The following is a 15,303-nucleotide window of genomic DNA, read 5'->3' as shown; positions in this document are numbered from 1 at the left end:
GTCTTCTGAGGCAACAGGATCTCTTCAAGAAGGCTACCAAAGACAGTAATCCAGCAGTCAAAGCTAGCTACGCCGTTTGTGAGTTGATTGATCCTGTGCTAAGTGATCCCAAATGGCTCATGGACTTGGCTTTTCTTGTTGATATCACACATGAGCTTAATGTACTGAACAAGAAGCTACAAGGCCAGGGGCAACTTGTCAGTGCTGCCTATGACAACGTGAGAGCATTCTGCACTAAACTTGTGTTATGGAAAGCCCAGCTCTCTCAGACAAACCTTTGCCATTTCCCAGCATGCAAGGCTCTCGTGGATGCAGGCACACCATTCAGTGGTGAGAAGTATGTTGAGGCCATTTCGAAGCTACAGGAGGAATTTGATCACAGATTTGCAGACTTCAAGACACACAAAGCCACATTTCAAATTTTTGCGGACCCCTTCTCCTTTGATGTGCAAGATGCCCCTCCTGAGCTTCAAATGGAGCTCATTGACCTGCAGTGCAACTCTGCACTCAAAGCCAAGTTCAGGGAGGTGAGTGGAGAAGCAGACAAGCTTGGGCAATTTTTGAGAGAGTTGACCCCCAGCTTCCCTGAACTTTCCCGAAGGTTCAAGCGGACCATGTGCCTTTTTGGGAGCACATATTGTGTGAGAAGCTCTTCTCCACCTTGAACTTCAATAAGTCCAAGTACAGGTCCAGACTTACTGATGAGCATCTTCAAGCTCTACTGAGGGTCTCCACTGCTTCCTCCCTCAAGCCAAATGTGACTATGTGAGAAGAAGCGCTGCCAGGTCTCTAGCAGCAAGGAGTAGGCAAAAGAAGCCGTGTTCAGAATATTTCATGTTCAATGTTCCATTCAAGTTCAGAAAGTTAAAGGTTAAAGAGCTGTTAATACAGACATTTGAAACGGAATAAAAATAATTCATTTTCTCTACTTAGCCAGCCAGTATATATCTACTGTATGCTCATTAGTATTATTTGGTTTTATATTACTGATTGATTTATTTTTTATTCATCTTTAAGTTAATTTATTTAATTCATTATTTTTTGTTAAAAAATAAAGATATTTGATAACGTTGGAAAGTTTTATCAGTGCTTTTCTTGTGGAAATCCTGATGCGGCCCAGTCTCACCCAGACTCGGCCTCTAGCGGCCCCCAGGTAAATTGAGTTCGAGACCCCTGTCCTACGGCTTACTGGCGAACAGTCTAGGGCATTGACAAGTTTGACACAAATAACCTAACGGCAAGCCAGGAGGGAAAAACGAGCCGCTCCTGACACTGATGAATCTGAGTGTGTTTTAAGAGTTTAAAAATAAGAGACACATGAAACGAGGCAAAGAGCCACAGTATATGCAAAATTTGATAAGCGAAGAGCCGCAATCATTATGGCAGGGAGCTGCATGTTCACCACCCTAGACTTTACGGTTTGGTCTGACTTTCACTAGGAGTTAGATGGGATAGGGCCCAGCACACAGTGACCCTGGCGAGGATAAGCGGTGTTGAAAATGAGAACAGTAATCTTTTGAATTTTGCGGATAATGTAGAACAGTCATGATAATCGAAAAACCACGAAGTCGTATCACCCCCATTATAACTACCACAATACATGTTTTCACGCTTAGACAGAAATACAAGTACACAAGTACAATGATCAAAAAGTGTATATTTATTAACTATTACAGCTATAAGCATGTCAAAAAACTGTAATGTATGTCAGGGTATTACTCTATTTTTAATACAATAATCCCTGGAATATTGCGGATAATGTAGACCAGACATGGCCTCGATAATCGAAAATACACAAAGTAGGATCATATAGGATGCCTATACAAAAATAAATGTACACAAGTACAAATATCAAGACATTTAAAAAATGTATTAGTTATAGGAATATGAAAACACTGTGACATATGAATATCTATATGTAAGCTGTATATTAAAAAAATTGTAAATACTTTCAGTACTGTACTAACAAGGAAAATAGTTGCTCTGCCTGATACAAATCCCCCCAAAAAAGAAACAGTTTATTGGGAGCTTTTGTCCAGGTCCTCTTCGTCAGATTCAAGAGGCATTGGATCATCAATGGAGGAGCTTCTGTGAAAAGTTTTTGGCACACAATAAACATGGTGTTAGGAAGTTGTGACCGATGTTTCTTATTTTGTACAAATATATTTTTTGTACAAGAACGTGACACTGTCAAGATGATTGCCATATTTGAAGACTATGACCATGTTGCCATCAATATCCGGGACACTCTGTTGAAAACTGTGACCAATATTAAAAATTTCTTGCCGATTATTCAAAGTACTTAGACCATGTTCTTCATCTTTATTGCCGTCATTGTTTTGGGGAAAATTTAATTTACACTTCATTCCTCCGTTCTGCCCAGCCATCTTAGTCGCTCAAAGAGCTCTATTTTCGGATAAGGTGTCTGCCGCAACGTCACCCAGAGCTTGCAATATGAAACATTTCTTGGAAATTCCACCCTTAGCTCTGCTTCCCCGAGGCTCCGGCCGTCCTGCCCATTCAGAAGTCTTGATTGTTGGATAAAGGCGAGGGCATCTGCCGTCAGGTCACCCGGGGCTCGCGTTTCTGAAAAAAAATCCACCCTCACTGACGATTTCAGCCATCAAGTCGGCTCAGAGAGCTCTATTTTTTCGGAGAAGAGCGATGGCCTCCTTGCAGTGCTCGCCATTTTCCCTTTTCGAAGCTGAGTTGAATGACCGTCCCCTGTCTTCCACGTCCGACTTTCAACGTGAATTCTGACATTCTTATTAACATTTTTTATTTGGATACTAAATATAAAATACTGCGATAGCCTGAAGCCGCAAAATGAAGGATGAAAGTATTTGTTGTAAAAAAAAAAGTCTCCCTATCCTTTTTAATGGATAATTCATTAGTAAAATTGTGTTTTATGTTTACAGTAATATCTTGAGATAAGAGCTTAAATGCTTTCCGGGACCGAGCTCGTAGGTCGATTTATTTGTATCTCAAATCAACTTTTCCCATAGAAATGAACTAAATTCAAATTAATTCGTTCCCACCTTCTGAAAAAACACCAAAAATCAGGATATTACAATGGAAAAACATTTTTTTGGGTTCTAATTCACCATCTACTAAAAGAGTAACAAATAACTATCTAGTGGTTTTGATGTTTAATACTAAAATGACACAATATTCAGTACAATGCGGAGTGCGCAGAGGGGAAAGAGAGAGAGGGAGGGAGAGCAAGAGACTTTTTGGACGGCGCTTGTAACATAACATGAACATAAATTTAACTTAAATGAACTTAGATTAAGATCTTTGTAACATGACAAATTGATACATTTATTAGTGTGGCTGAGAATATAGCCACATTTTAGTAAAATAATTTTACTCACATGGGCCCGGTAGGCGAGTGGTCAATGCGTCGGCTTCGCAATTCTGGGGTCCTGGGTTCAAATCCATGTTGGTCCACCTGCGTGGAGTTTGCATGTTCTGCAAGGGTTTCCTCTACGTACTCCGGTTTCCTCCCACATTCCAAAAACATGCATGGTAGGCTGATTGAACACTCTAAATTGCCCCGAGGTATGAGTGTGGGTGTGAATGGTTGTCTCTATCCTCATGCCCTGCAATCGGCTGGGGTAGGCTCCAGCACCCCCCGCCGCCGCCCCCCCAAGACCCTTGTGAGAATAAAGCGGTTCAGAAAAAGAATTTTACTCACGAAGCAGCCTCGTGGTGTAGAGGGTCACTCGCCTAACCTTCAGTGCGGGCAGTCGTAGGCTCGATTCTCGCTGGTGGCAGTAAGATTGTGAGCACCAATGTTTGTCTCTCTGTGTGCCGAATGACTGACTGGCGACCAGTCTAGGGTTTACCAGTCTGCCTTTCGCCCAAAGTCAGCTGGGATGGGCTCCAGAAAAACCCTGCAACGCTTACAAGGATGCTTGGTACAGAAGATGAAAGACTGAATGAATGAATGAATGAATTTTACTCACAAAAATCCTTTTTATTTGTCCACAAAATACATCTTCCTTTCTTTCCTTAAGATTTCAACTACTCTGTCGTACACATTAACCGTGTGTTTCAGTTCCATCAAGAAGAAATGAAAGTTCCTGCTTGCCCAAAAATATTTCAGTCTTATTAATGTTTCCATATTTTTTTCACCTTTTGGTTATGGAGATGGAGATGGACTCTGCTTTCCCCAAAAGTTTTGGAGAGCACTGTTGGCTTGTAAGTGTTTTGGTGTCGCATTGCTGCCTCGGTGAGGCTAATCAAATTTAAAAATCTATTTTTTCTCCAAACACCATGTTGATCTGTGGCAAATAACAAGCATTCCCCAGCAATAGAATTTGATGTGTTCCACAAAGCCTTTGAGCGAGGGGTACCGCTCTTACTTAGTGACCAGAAAAAGGCAGACAACGCTTTTCCTAGTTGTCACAGGCTTGCTCGTTTTGGAGTTGCCTGACCTTCACTTGAAAAGTCCGTCTTGAAAATGGCTTTGAAGTAAATCTGGAACTAATTCCTTCAACCATTGTGGCTTGACAAAAACACTATTAAATCAACACAACAGACTGGCAAGTTGAAATTATTTAATATGTATTCATGGACATAATATAATTAACAGCAGTCTATGATTCAGATATGTTTCAGGCCAGCATAGAAGGTCTTCCAGGCCCAAACGGCCCACTACTGCAAAAGAATATAACAAAGTGTAGATTTGTGAGCAATTTTCTGTAACTTAGGTATGTTTTCAGGCTCAGTTGACAAATAAGATCTAAAACAGTTGGACAGCAGATCTCATTCACCATCTTTCTGAATGCAAATAAAATACTTCCGATGATTATTTAATATTCATTCAGCAAGTTGATTTTGGGTTAGGTCTGTCCTATTCAGGTGCCCATTGTATATCTGTATGTTATTTCTATTTTGAAACATGATGAAATTATTTATTAATATGTATATTACCATTAAGAAAATGGTGCTGCGTAATGTAAGAGTCTCTCACCCATGACCCATATTCAGACATAAAACCTCCATCACTCATGCTCCACACTCATTGGTCCTAGGGGCTCGCTTGGGTTTCGTTCTCACGCGCACAGGCCAGGGATTGTTGCACCGCCCCCCTTCCCCCCCAACCATACACACATAAAGCCCATTCCCCCCACCCCTCCCTCCCCCATGAGCGCGCCACCGTTTAAATAGTTCCTCCTCCTCTTTGGACCAACGAGGACCAACGAGATCGCGCCCACGTCGTCAATCTGTCCCGGGCTGGCGCGCCCACCCGTGGAATGCGCGCCCCCGTGGGCTCGCCACCGCCCCTCCCTCTGCCTCCTCCGCAGCTTGCATCAGTGCCGCTAATTTTTCAGGGTAGCGCCGATGCTCACGCATAACATCAGTTTTCACATTTGCTTCTAGTTTTAGAGGAGACCTTTTTCACAAATGGATTGAGCGGGCTTGCACCTGCCGCACCTATTGCGAGGGCTGCGGTCGCGGGTGGACGGGACAAATTGAGCGATCTTGGAACAAGTGCATCTTTCCAATGGGGCAACTATTGTGGATTATACCAACGATCCTGGAGCGTTGTGGTGCATTTTGAAACAAGGGTGGAATCCGTCCAGTTGGGAGCTAGCTTCATCACTTGCGCCAGCAGAGTCTTTGTATTCTTGTATGGTGAAAAGGAAATATTCCTATTGGGTTGTTTCGTTGGAATAAAAGAAGATTATTTGCGCTGATCGTCAATGTAGCGCAGGAAACTGGCGCAGAGTGTTTGCTGCCCATCAGGCTTACATAAGCAGCAGCGTCATGTATGCAGGACGCAAGAGGAGAAAACCGGTCCAGAGAGCGTAAGTTATCTACATTTGTTGCTACATTTACTGTCATAACAAAGAAAATAAACTGGTTGGGAAATGGTCGCCTTGGTTTGCATCTTTGTTTGTTTATTTTTGTTTAGAGAATTAAAAAAACGAAATTTAACATGTATTTTATATGCATTTTCCCTCTGATTTTATCTTGTAAAAAATGCAACATTATATTTTCAAATTCAGATCGAAAGTGTTGCTTGTTAACCATTAAAAGGATCTGCGGTTAGTTTTGTGCACCAGGCGGCTTTAATGCCTGAGGATTATTGCAGGCCTGCTACTTCCAAGGCCGGATTTTGACCTTCAAAACCAACACGCGCGAAATATCTAAAGCACCACACAGTCAACACATCTCCGTGAATACATGCAAACGAAGAATATCAATTTAATCATTTATATTGAATTTATTTAGGCTTGGTTAATTCTCCAGATGGTCTGATTGTCATAAACCCTCTTATTTTCTTTATTTCGTTTCATGAAGCTCACCAATAAATTCGAAACAAACACACGCAGACGCACGCACACGCACACACACTCACACAAAATAATTACATTTTAAAAACTAAAATATTTACCACAAATTCGTTTGCTGATTTTGTACTATATTGCCATCAATTCATTATAATATGATTGTGTTAATTAAATGATTTTTAAAAGACTCAGTTGGTTCATGAATCTCGAAATAATAAAAGGAAAAATGCTAAACCTATGACTGAAGTTAAAATAATGTTGGCACATATTTACAGTTGTTGTAGCAAATTTGTTACATCCTTGTATACCTATTTTAGTTGCAGGATTTTAATTTTTTAATTTTTTAAATCTAAATCTGAATGTAAATTTATATGTGAAAATATTCTTCCCAACAATCACTCAAAATAGGGCGTCTTTTAAGTCCATTGTAAAGTTAGTGAATAGTAAGATTTTTTTTTCTTATTTAGGAATTATTTTTCCTTTGGGGATATCCTTTTTTGACCACATACGATGTGGCAGGACGAAAATAAATAAAATAAGCATGGAGACAAAGGCCAGTAGAGCTGAGCAGAGCAGGTCGAGTTTGTTGATATTTATCACTGATGCAGTCTAAACAAATCTCATGGTCACTGATAAGGAAGGCGAAAAAAAATCTCCATTTTGCTTTTTTTTTTTAGGGGTGGGGGGTGGGGGCGGAGTTATTTGAAATAATCTGTTGCGATCTACAGCGATATTGCATACTGCTTTGTTCTATTAGTAGGGAATAAAAGAACTTTGTTCAACAGTCAGCTGTATAACATAATAAGAATACTAAAGACAATAAGAATGTAATATGAATGAACGTAATAAGAGCCAATAAAATAATGTTATCATATATTATGGATTATGAGTATAACAATACAACTTTTAATTTATGAAATTGGCAGATGCATGGGAAAAATTGTGGTCATTTATTAATTAATTCCTTTTCTGAACTGCTTATCCTCAGAAGGGTCATGGGGGTGCTGGAGCCTATCCCAGCCAACTAGGGGCACCATGTCCGGACTGAAATTGTTGGCTAGCCAATCGCAGTGTACAAAGAGACAAGGAACAACCATTCATGCTCACACTCATACAGAGGGGAATTTTAGAGTGTGCAATCAGCCTACTATGCATGTTTTTGGAATGTGGGAGGAAACCGGAGTACCTGGACAAAATCCAGGAGAGCCCAGGGAGAGCATGTAAACTCCACACAGTGAAGACTCATCTAGGATAAAACCCTTAACCGCACTAACACTCTCTACCGGGCCGCCTGTTGTCATCTACTGCCAGAAATTTGTAGGGCAATCGTTTTCAATTGTTGTTCATCATATTGACAGTAGCTTCATATTATATATTTTGATCAGCTGTTTATTGCAATAAAAAAACACACAAATTAGCTAGTATGATACCAACTACATGTACAATGACAGACTATGATCGCTAATGTAAAAAAAAAAGAATTGACGTGCACTTTAAAACACTTTTGTCCCATCCTGCAGAGTGAAACAGCCATCCAATGAGGGAGCAAAGTCCAACCCGTCCAAGCGGCATCGGGATCGCCTCAACGGGGAACTGGAGAGGCTGGCCAGCCTCTTGCCGTTCCCTGAGGATGTCACGGCCAGCCTGGACAAACTTTCCATCCTGCGACTGAGTGTCAGCTACCTGCGAGCCAAAAACTTCTTCTCTGGTAAGTTCTGTTTCAATAATGCAACAATGTCAGTGAGCTCATTGTGGATGTTATAATGGCAAATAGCATTTTGACCCTGTTCCTGTAGCTTAATCAGTATCGTTTGCTGCAGACGTAAGGCCATGGAGCATGTGTCGCAAATATGGTGCCGGCAACCTGTTCCAAAAGTAAATTGAGCATTGGAAAATATAAAAACTGACAAAGATTTAGGTAAGATTTAGGTGGCTACATGACATCTTCACTTCTGAGTGCAGGAGTCAATGACGATCAAGTAGTTCTCAACATATGGGTTGTGATCAACCTAACTCCCATCTTTTAAATCTCCTTCAAAACTTTGCAGTGGATTGTCACTGCCTTAAAACACCCAATTCACTTGCAGTATTTTGGCCTTGTTCCTGTAGCTTAATCAGTATAGTTTTCTGCAGACGTAAATAATTTCGCCAATGTGGTGCCTGCAAGCTGTTCTAAAAGTAGCATGTGCACCTGTTTAAAGCCTGGAGCAAACCTCACTTGATGAAAATTGAACAAGGAGTGATTCTTTTAGTACCACAATCAAAACATCGTAATGTGTCATTTAAAAATATCAAAATCTATTATTTGCTGGTCCTGCTGTCTCCTCAAAACATTCTACAGTTTACAGTTTACATTTTATTTATTACACACTTCTTGGAGACAATTGGACTTGGCAAATCAGATGTTGCGTTTCACTTTTTTTTTTAAATCTTGAACACTGCACACCTTTGTGTGAGGAATTTACAAATGTGATGTATCAGCCAAAACACACGAAACATGGGCTTCGCTAAGGCAGACAGGACACACAGCAGCATCCTGTGAAGTAGAAAGTTGGACTTGAATAGAGGGCAGCCATTGCAATGGGTGATGTCACCTGGATTTATCCAGTTCTTCTTTACAGTCGATGGGTACGATAGAAACTGAAACCAAATAATCAATGAATGTGGCAACAACACCCAGAATCTACTTGGCAATGCCAAACTGACATTAAATATTGATCAGGCCATAGCGTGAAGCCCAAACAAGTTGAAATAAAAGTAAAAATAGACAATTGTGCAGTTATTCAAACCCAATTGCTTTGATGCCAAAATGAGTTGCCAATGCAATTGTGATGTATTGAAAAATATATAGTTATGTCTTCTTCTGATTCTGTTATGACATAAGGCCAGGGTCAAACCGTACAAATGAGGTAAATTGTGGTTTGTTTGTTTTGGATACTGTATGTTTGCTGGCCGACTTCTTCCAGTTGATTGGAGTTGTAGTAATGATAAGCACAAACAGCAACCGCCTTATTCCAGTGATTTTATAGCAGGGGAAAATAGTGCTTAATTTTTAATTGAGACAGCATGTGTACACACGGTGGTGACGTCAACCGATTTGAGTGTGAGCGGGTTGAAGTGTGATCTTTAAAGTTTTGCGAGATTGTGAAGATCCCATCGTGACCATTAAATGTAGCTGTGCTCTGGTCTACATTCGGAAAACACAAAAAAAGGTGGCGTTATTTTGGGTCATGATCTTCCAGACAGAAAAGCTGCAATGCGACCATCAGCTGCTCTCAATTGATGAATAATTCACAGGAACTTTTGACGTTTAAAGAATTTATGAAATAGAGACAGAGAAATGTTTGTTTAGGGTGAAGCCTGTTTGGGGTGGAACCAAGTGGTGAGTTGGGGATAGCCAGTAGCCTTCAATGCAAACTTGACTGCACAACAGGAGTTGTTGGGTATTGGGTTTCAGAAAGCCCCCCCTTTTTTATATTTCATGAGATTCTTTAGATTTGTCTCTCAACAACATATGGACATTTTAGGTCTCGTCTGAATGAATTATTGATTTTTTTTCATAGCAATAGGTCACACTCTCTTATTAGGCACATAGACTAGTCTTCTTTTCTAACGACATTAGCCTAGTTCCTGTATACGCTCGCTAAGTAATTAATGAGCTCATGGGTGCTTTCTTTAGGCAGGCAGATGCACTTGAGGGCTTCGTTGCTTTGGGCAACCTCTGTGGTCAGCCATAATTTGTTGTATGTAAACACGCTAAATCTTGCTTGTCAGGGGCAGAGGCTCTGAGAGGAGGAAGAGGAGGGTGTGGTGAGAATGCTTCATATGGTGTTCACTCAGGGACTGTTGCAATCGTCATTGTTAGAAAAATATCAGAAACCACTAATATGCATGCAAGTTGTTTTTAAAACATTTGGCTGCGTACTGCACAATTTTTAACAAATCACGGGAGTTAGGCTAGCATTATCCATTTTCTAGCCTGTCAGCCATCTTAGTTGTTGTCAAGAGATACAATGGACTGGCCTATCTCAACCAGGTTGAGAATGAAAAAAAGTTGGGTCTTTGGTGTTGGGTGGAGGCGAGGGTTGATGCATTATTTCAACACAATCTAGGATGACTCCAGGACATGTTTTTAATCATACACCCCCCAATATATATACAGCTTTACTTATGAATGCTTCTAGGTACAAAATTATCAGGTTACGAAACGTTTGGATATGCAAATGAGTGCCTCAAGATTCGAAACGAAGATCCAATTTACGAAAACATCAATACATTTCCTGTATCCGTTATTTTATTTTGAAATTGTCGCAGATGCATTGCTTCTTGCTTAACAATTTCACTACACTCGACTGGGCTCTCATTGGCTGTCTCACAACAACAGCTCTCAATGTTTCTTTAAGATTCTCTTATGTCTCTTTAACCACCATTCGTCGTTGTGTGCTTGAAGTTATGCTTGGAGGAAGTTGTGGCCGAGTGCTTCAACGGACTCAGTCGAAACAGCTCTATATATTGCATACAGATGGAAGCTTCACTATCTCAAGTGACACATTCAGCAAAAAAGTCATTTGAATGAGAATGAGAAGGACAGATATGAACAATTAGGTAAAATGTAAGTCAGATTTGTGCATATTCTAATGACATTTTTTAATATACATTATTCATAGATATTAATCATTACATTTTATTATGACTAGAATATTTATGGGTAGTAGACATGCACCTGCTTATGGCAATTGTGAGGTGCTTATGGCAATTGTGATACTTGTGTGTGCCCATAGCGAGCAATTATGATGTTGCTCACACTGGTCCTCAGTGTGCTCAGGGAGGTTGTCTGTATGCCCAGACATATGAAAAATTAGAGGGAACATTGGTCACAGGCGGATATCCCTAATTGGTTATAAGCCAATCGTGGGGCACAATCAGAACCAACCAGGGATTGAACCCTCAAACAATATACATTGATAAAAAGAAAAACATTTTCTTTTATAGGAAGAACGTTGGTATTTTTATTGATATTGTTAAAATGACAATTTTAATGCTCAACAAAATCTTCAAGTGACTTGGCAATTATTTATTAGGCTAAGGATTGGTGGATATAGTAGCACACAATGCACATGCTCAGTGCACAGCTAAAACAACAAATGCGCAGCCATATTTTTGGAACATGTGGAAGAGCCCTGCACTCTCATGGCAATCTATGTCTGATGGCAAACCTGACAGTGACCAAACTACACATCTTTCTGTAGGGAAAGCTATGTGTGCTATATACTCAACAGAGTTTCATCCCTCCATAATCAACCATGATCCTGCCCTTGCATCCATCCCTCCACCTCCCTCACAGCGACATAATACACCACTGTGAGGAATGCAGTCCGACAAAAGGGAGAACCTTTTAATCATTTATGACCCAACCCAAATCCTATCACACCCCCCACCCCATAGCAAACATGCCAACATGTGATGGAGAAAATCTCAGAAGGCATGAAACCAGCACTGGGTGCTGAATTGGAAACTGTGTTCTTGTGTGTTGGGTGCACCTATGTGTATGTGTAGGGGCAAAGATGGTGGTACGTGTACATCGCGTGTTCACTTTGCAATGTTCGAGGGGTATAAGAATTGAAACATTCTATATTTACTTGCTGCCACACTCTTGTAGAATAATTAGCACAGAAACGCAGTGTATGCATGCATGAACTGAGTGAGTCAATTATTTGTGACACTGAACAGATTTAATCTAGTATTTGTATATATATGTGTGTATATATATATATATATATATATATATATATATATATATATATATATATATATATATATATATATATATATATATATATATATATATATATATATATATATATATATATATATATATATATATATATATATATTTTTTTTTTTTTTCAACAGGCCTTCAACGGGTAAAATCCACTTACTAGCAGCATTTAATGATTAAATACAAATACTGGAGGCCTGGTTGTAATGTCTCAAAAGCTCCAGTATTTGTATTCAATCAATAAATGATGCTAGGAAGTGGATTTTACCTAATTTTAGTATTTTAGTGCATTTTTTGTCATTTCACGTATGGACGTATCGACGTTCATTGCTGTTTTTTTACCGGGGAAATGATACTCCGGGCCCGGTTCTGATGTCTAAAAAGCTCCAGTATTTGTATTTAATCAATAAATGCTGTTTTCGGCTGGATTTTACCCCATTTTCGGGCAATGTTTGCCCGTACGCCATTGACGTTCATCGCTGTCTTTTCCCGGGAAAATCACCCCCTGGCCTGGTTTTAATGTCTGAAAAGCTCCAGTATTTGTATTTAATCATGAAATGCTGCTAGGAAGTGGATTTTACCCCATTTTTGTGCATTAATTTATTGATTCTTTTTTATGTGTTGCAGCTGTAGCTGCAGTAGAGGTTTTATAGCCATAAAATAACCAATGAGGTTTCTGCTGAAACCAGAAGCACCTGACTGCAATCCACTGATTGCACTTCTAAGATACCAGATTGGTGGAAAGGTTTCCTCTTATAGATTGGAACGAAAACCCACACCCACTGCGGCCCTTTCTGGAATACCATATTTATTCGAGAATAAAGCGCACCCGTGTATAAGGCGTACCCATAATTTGTGACTAAAAATTGGTATACATTTTTTTTCACTTTTATTCAGCTCACACCGAGGATTGGCATCATCAATTCCAGAACGTTGTATTTCTTAGTTGTTGATACTTTTTATGCTACATACCCGTACACCAAACTGAATTAAATGAAAGAAAATCAGAGCAGGCAATTCTGGAAATTTGAAACAAATCAACATCAGTTTCTTGCAACAACAAAAAAAATCGAACACAATGATCTGTGCTTTGTCCTGTGGCCTACATTTTGAATTCTGCCTTGCAGCCCTAGCCGATTGCAATGTACTTTGCTGAACTTGCAGATTTATTTTTTAATTTTGGCACACATTCTGATTTGTTGCATCTCAGGACTATGGATTTTGATAAACTTTCTATAATTTTCTGAATAACTAACTGTGTGTTATTTCGAGCCCAAATATTCTATTTGGATTAAGGCCTGTGTCACTGTTCATCGCAAGTAAAGTCCGTCTTTATCGTGGTTAATACAGTGAGATAATGCTGTCCAAATATAGCAGTGATTCATGATTAAGAGCAGTGCTATTGCTGTCTCATATGACCTGACAGCGGGGATATGCAGTCTGCTATGGAAACCAACAGGATAATTCTACATAAATAGGATTTGAATGTTGTACATATTGCCGTTTAATTTGTCGGAGCAGCAAAGCCACAACACTGCACGTTTGTCAATCAGGCTAATTTGCTAAACATGCTAACATATTGAATCTATCCACCTAAAACCACTGCCATAATGATCAATTCTCAAAAGTGTTGTCATTTTTATTTTGGAACAGTTTGTTTTAGTGGCTAAAGTCAAAAAAGATTTAGCTAATTCCTCCTTGGCAGAATAGTGTGTTTTTGTTATCAAGCAATATGCTGAGACAGTGCCAAGATGACATGTAGGAATTGGCAAGGGAAATGAAGCAGAACATCACTGTTGATCCAGTGGTAAATAGCATTATGGGACAAATTGAAAATGGTCAAATATTTGTAAATGTTTGAGTTGCTTAATGTTTTTTTTCCATATTAATGGCTATCTGCCATTGGTTCTGGCTCTGATGGTATGCTGCGTGTGCCTTATAATGACGCCTGTTTTATCAAAGTAAAGATTTTCTCTGCAAATAATGCTTCAAGGCGGCACCAAGCTGACATGTAAGGTTTGGGAAGGGAACTGAAGCTAGATCGTCTGTGTCCTTTTGAATAAAAGCATCAATTAACTTGCTTATAAAAGTCCTTCCTCCTTATTTTTCTACAGTTTTAGATTAGATTAGATTAGATTAGATTAGGTTAGATTAGGTTAGATTTGATTTGATTATTTTATATAAATTTATATTATTTTAAATTAGATTAGATTAAACTTTATTCATCCTGTAATCGGGACATTCACTTTGTTGCAGTAGCAAGAAGGTGAAAACACAGACACAGAAAAAGACAGCGTAGAGCTACCGTGTTTACTTGCATATAAGACGCATTTGTCCTTAAAAAAAAAGATGACCGAATCGAGGGTACGCCTTATATGCGCATAAATCAAATCAAATCAATTCAAAAGCCTTTATTGTCATCATACACAGCTGTGTATAACATAATTGGTGGTGCTACTCCACAAAGTGCGTTTTCCCAGTAAAAAAACATAAATAAGTAATATAAAAATATAAAAAGTCACATCCTGGCAAGGTAAATTCTAAAATATTGCAGAATCTAGGATATTGCACATTGTTATTGCACACCCTGAAGTTATTGCACAGAAGGGAGTGTGTCGTGCTAACGCAAGTTCAGAGTCCTGATGGCTGTGGGAAAAAAACTGTCCCCAAGTCTATTTGTCCGTGCTTTGTGAGACCTGTAGCGTCTGCCACAAAGCGGCAGCTGGAACAGATTGTGACCAGGGTGGTATGGGTCCCTAACAATGTTCCGGGCTCTGCTGAGGTAGCGAGCAATGGCAATGTCATCCAGTGAGGGCAGAGAGCAGCCGATGATCTTCTGGGCGGTGTTGATCACTCTCTGCATGGCTTTTCTGTCTGCTGTCGTGCTTCCAGCGTACCACGCTGTAATGCAGTATGCCAGGATGCTCTCCACAGTGGCTCTATAGATGGTTACCAGAAGCTTAGTGTCCAAGTTGTTTTTCCTGAATACCCTCAGGAAATTGAGTCGCTTCTGGGCCTTCTTCACCACTTGATAGACCAGGAGAGCTTGTCCGTGATGTGGACCCCCAGGAATTTGAAGGACTGGACCCTGTCTACGCATACTTCGTTTATGAGGAGTGGTGCCAGATCTGTGTTGCGTTTGCGAAAGTCCAGGATTATTTCTTTAGTTTTCGTGGTGTTTAGTGTGAGATTGTTCACCAAACACCACGAAGACAGTTTGTT

General features: G+C 39.8%; 1 protein-coding gene across 2 annotated transcripts in view; it reads left to right on the top strand.

The window, feature by feature from the left end:
- Positions 1-5,214: 5,214 nt before the first annotated feature.
- The window catches only part of LOC144087476 (aryl hydrocarbon receptor-like), a 31,647-nt gene continuing 21,558 nt past the window's right edge, over positions 5,215-15,303 (top strand). For both annotated transcript variants that reach the window (XM_077617955.1, XM_077617956.1), the window contains exons 1-2: positions 5,215-5,816; positions 7,823-8,010. In XM_077617955.1, coding sequence (XP_077474081.1) covers positions 5,776-5,816; positions 7,823-8,010 — 229 coding nt within the window. In that variant the 5' untranslated portion in view covers positions 5,215-5,775. The remainder of the gene's footprint in view (positions 5,817-7,822; positions 8,011-15,303) is intronic.

Source organism: Stigmatopora argus, chromosome 13, assembly GCF_051989625.1.
Source record: "Stigmatopora argus isolate UIUO_Sarg chromosome 13, RoL_Sarg_1.0, whole genome shotgun sequence".
NCBI lineage: Eukaryota > Metazoa > Chordata > Actinopteri > Syngnathiformes > Syngnathidae > Stigmatopora > Stigmatopora argus.
This window is presented reverse-complemented; position numbering and strand designations above follow the sequence as displayed.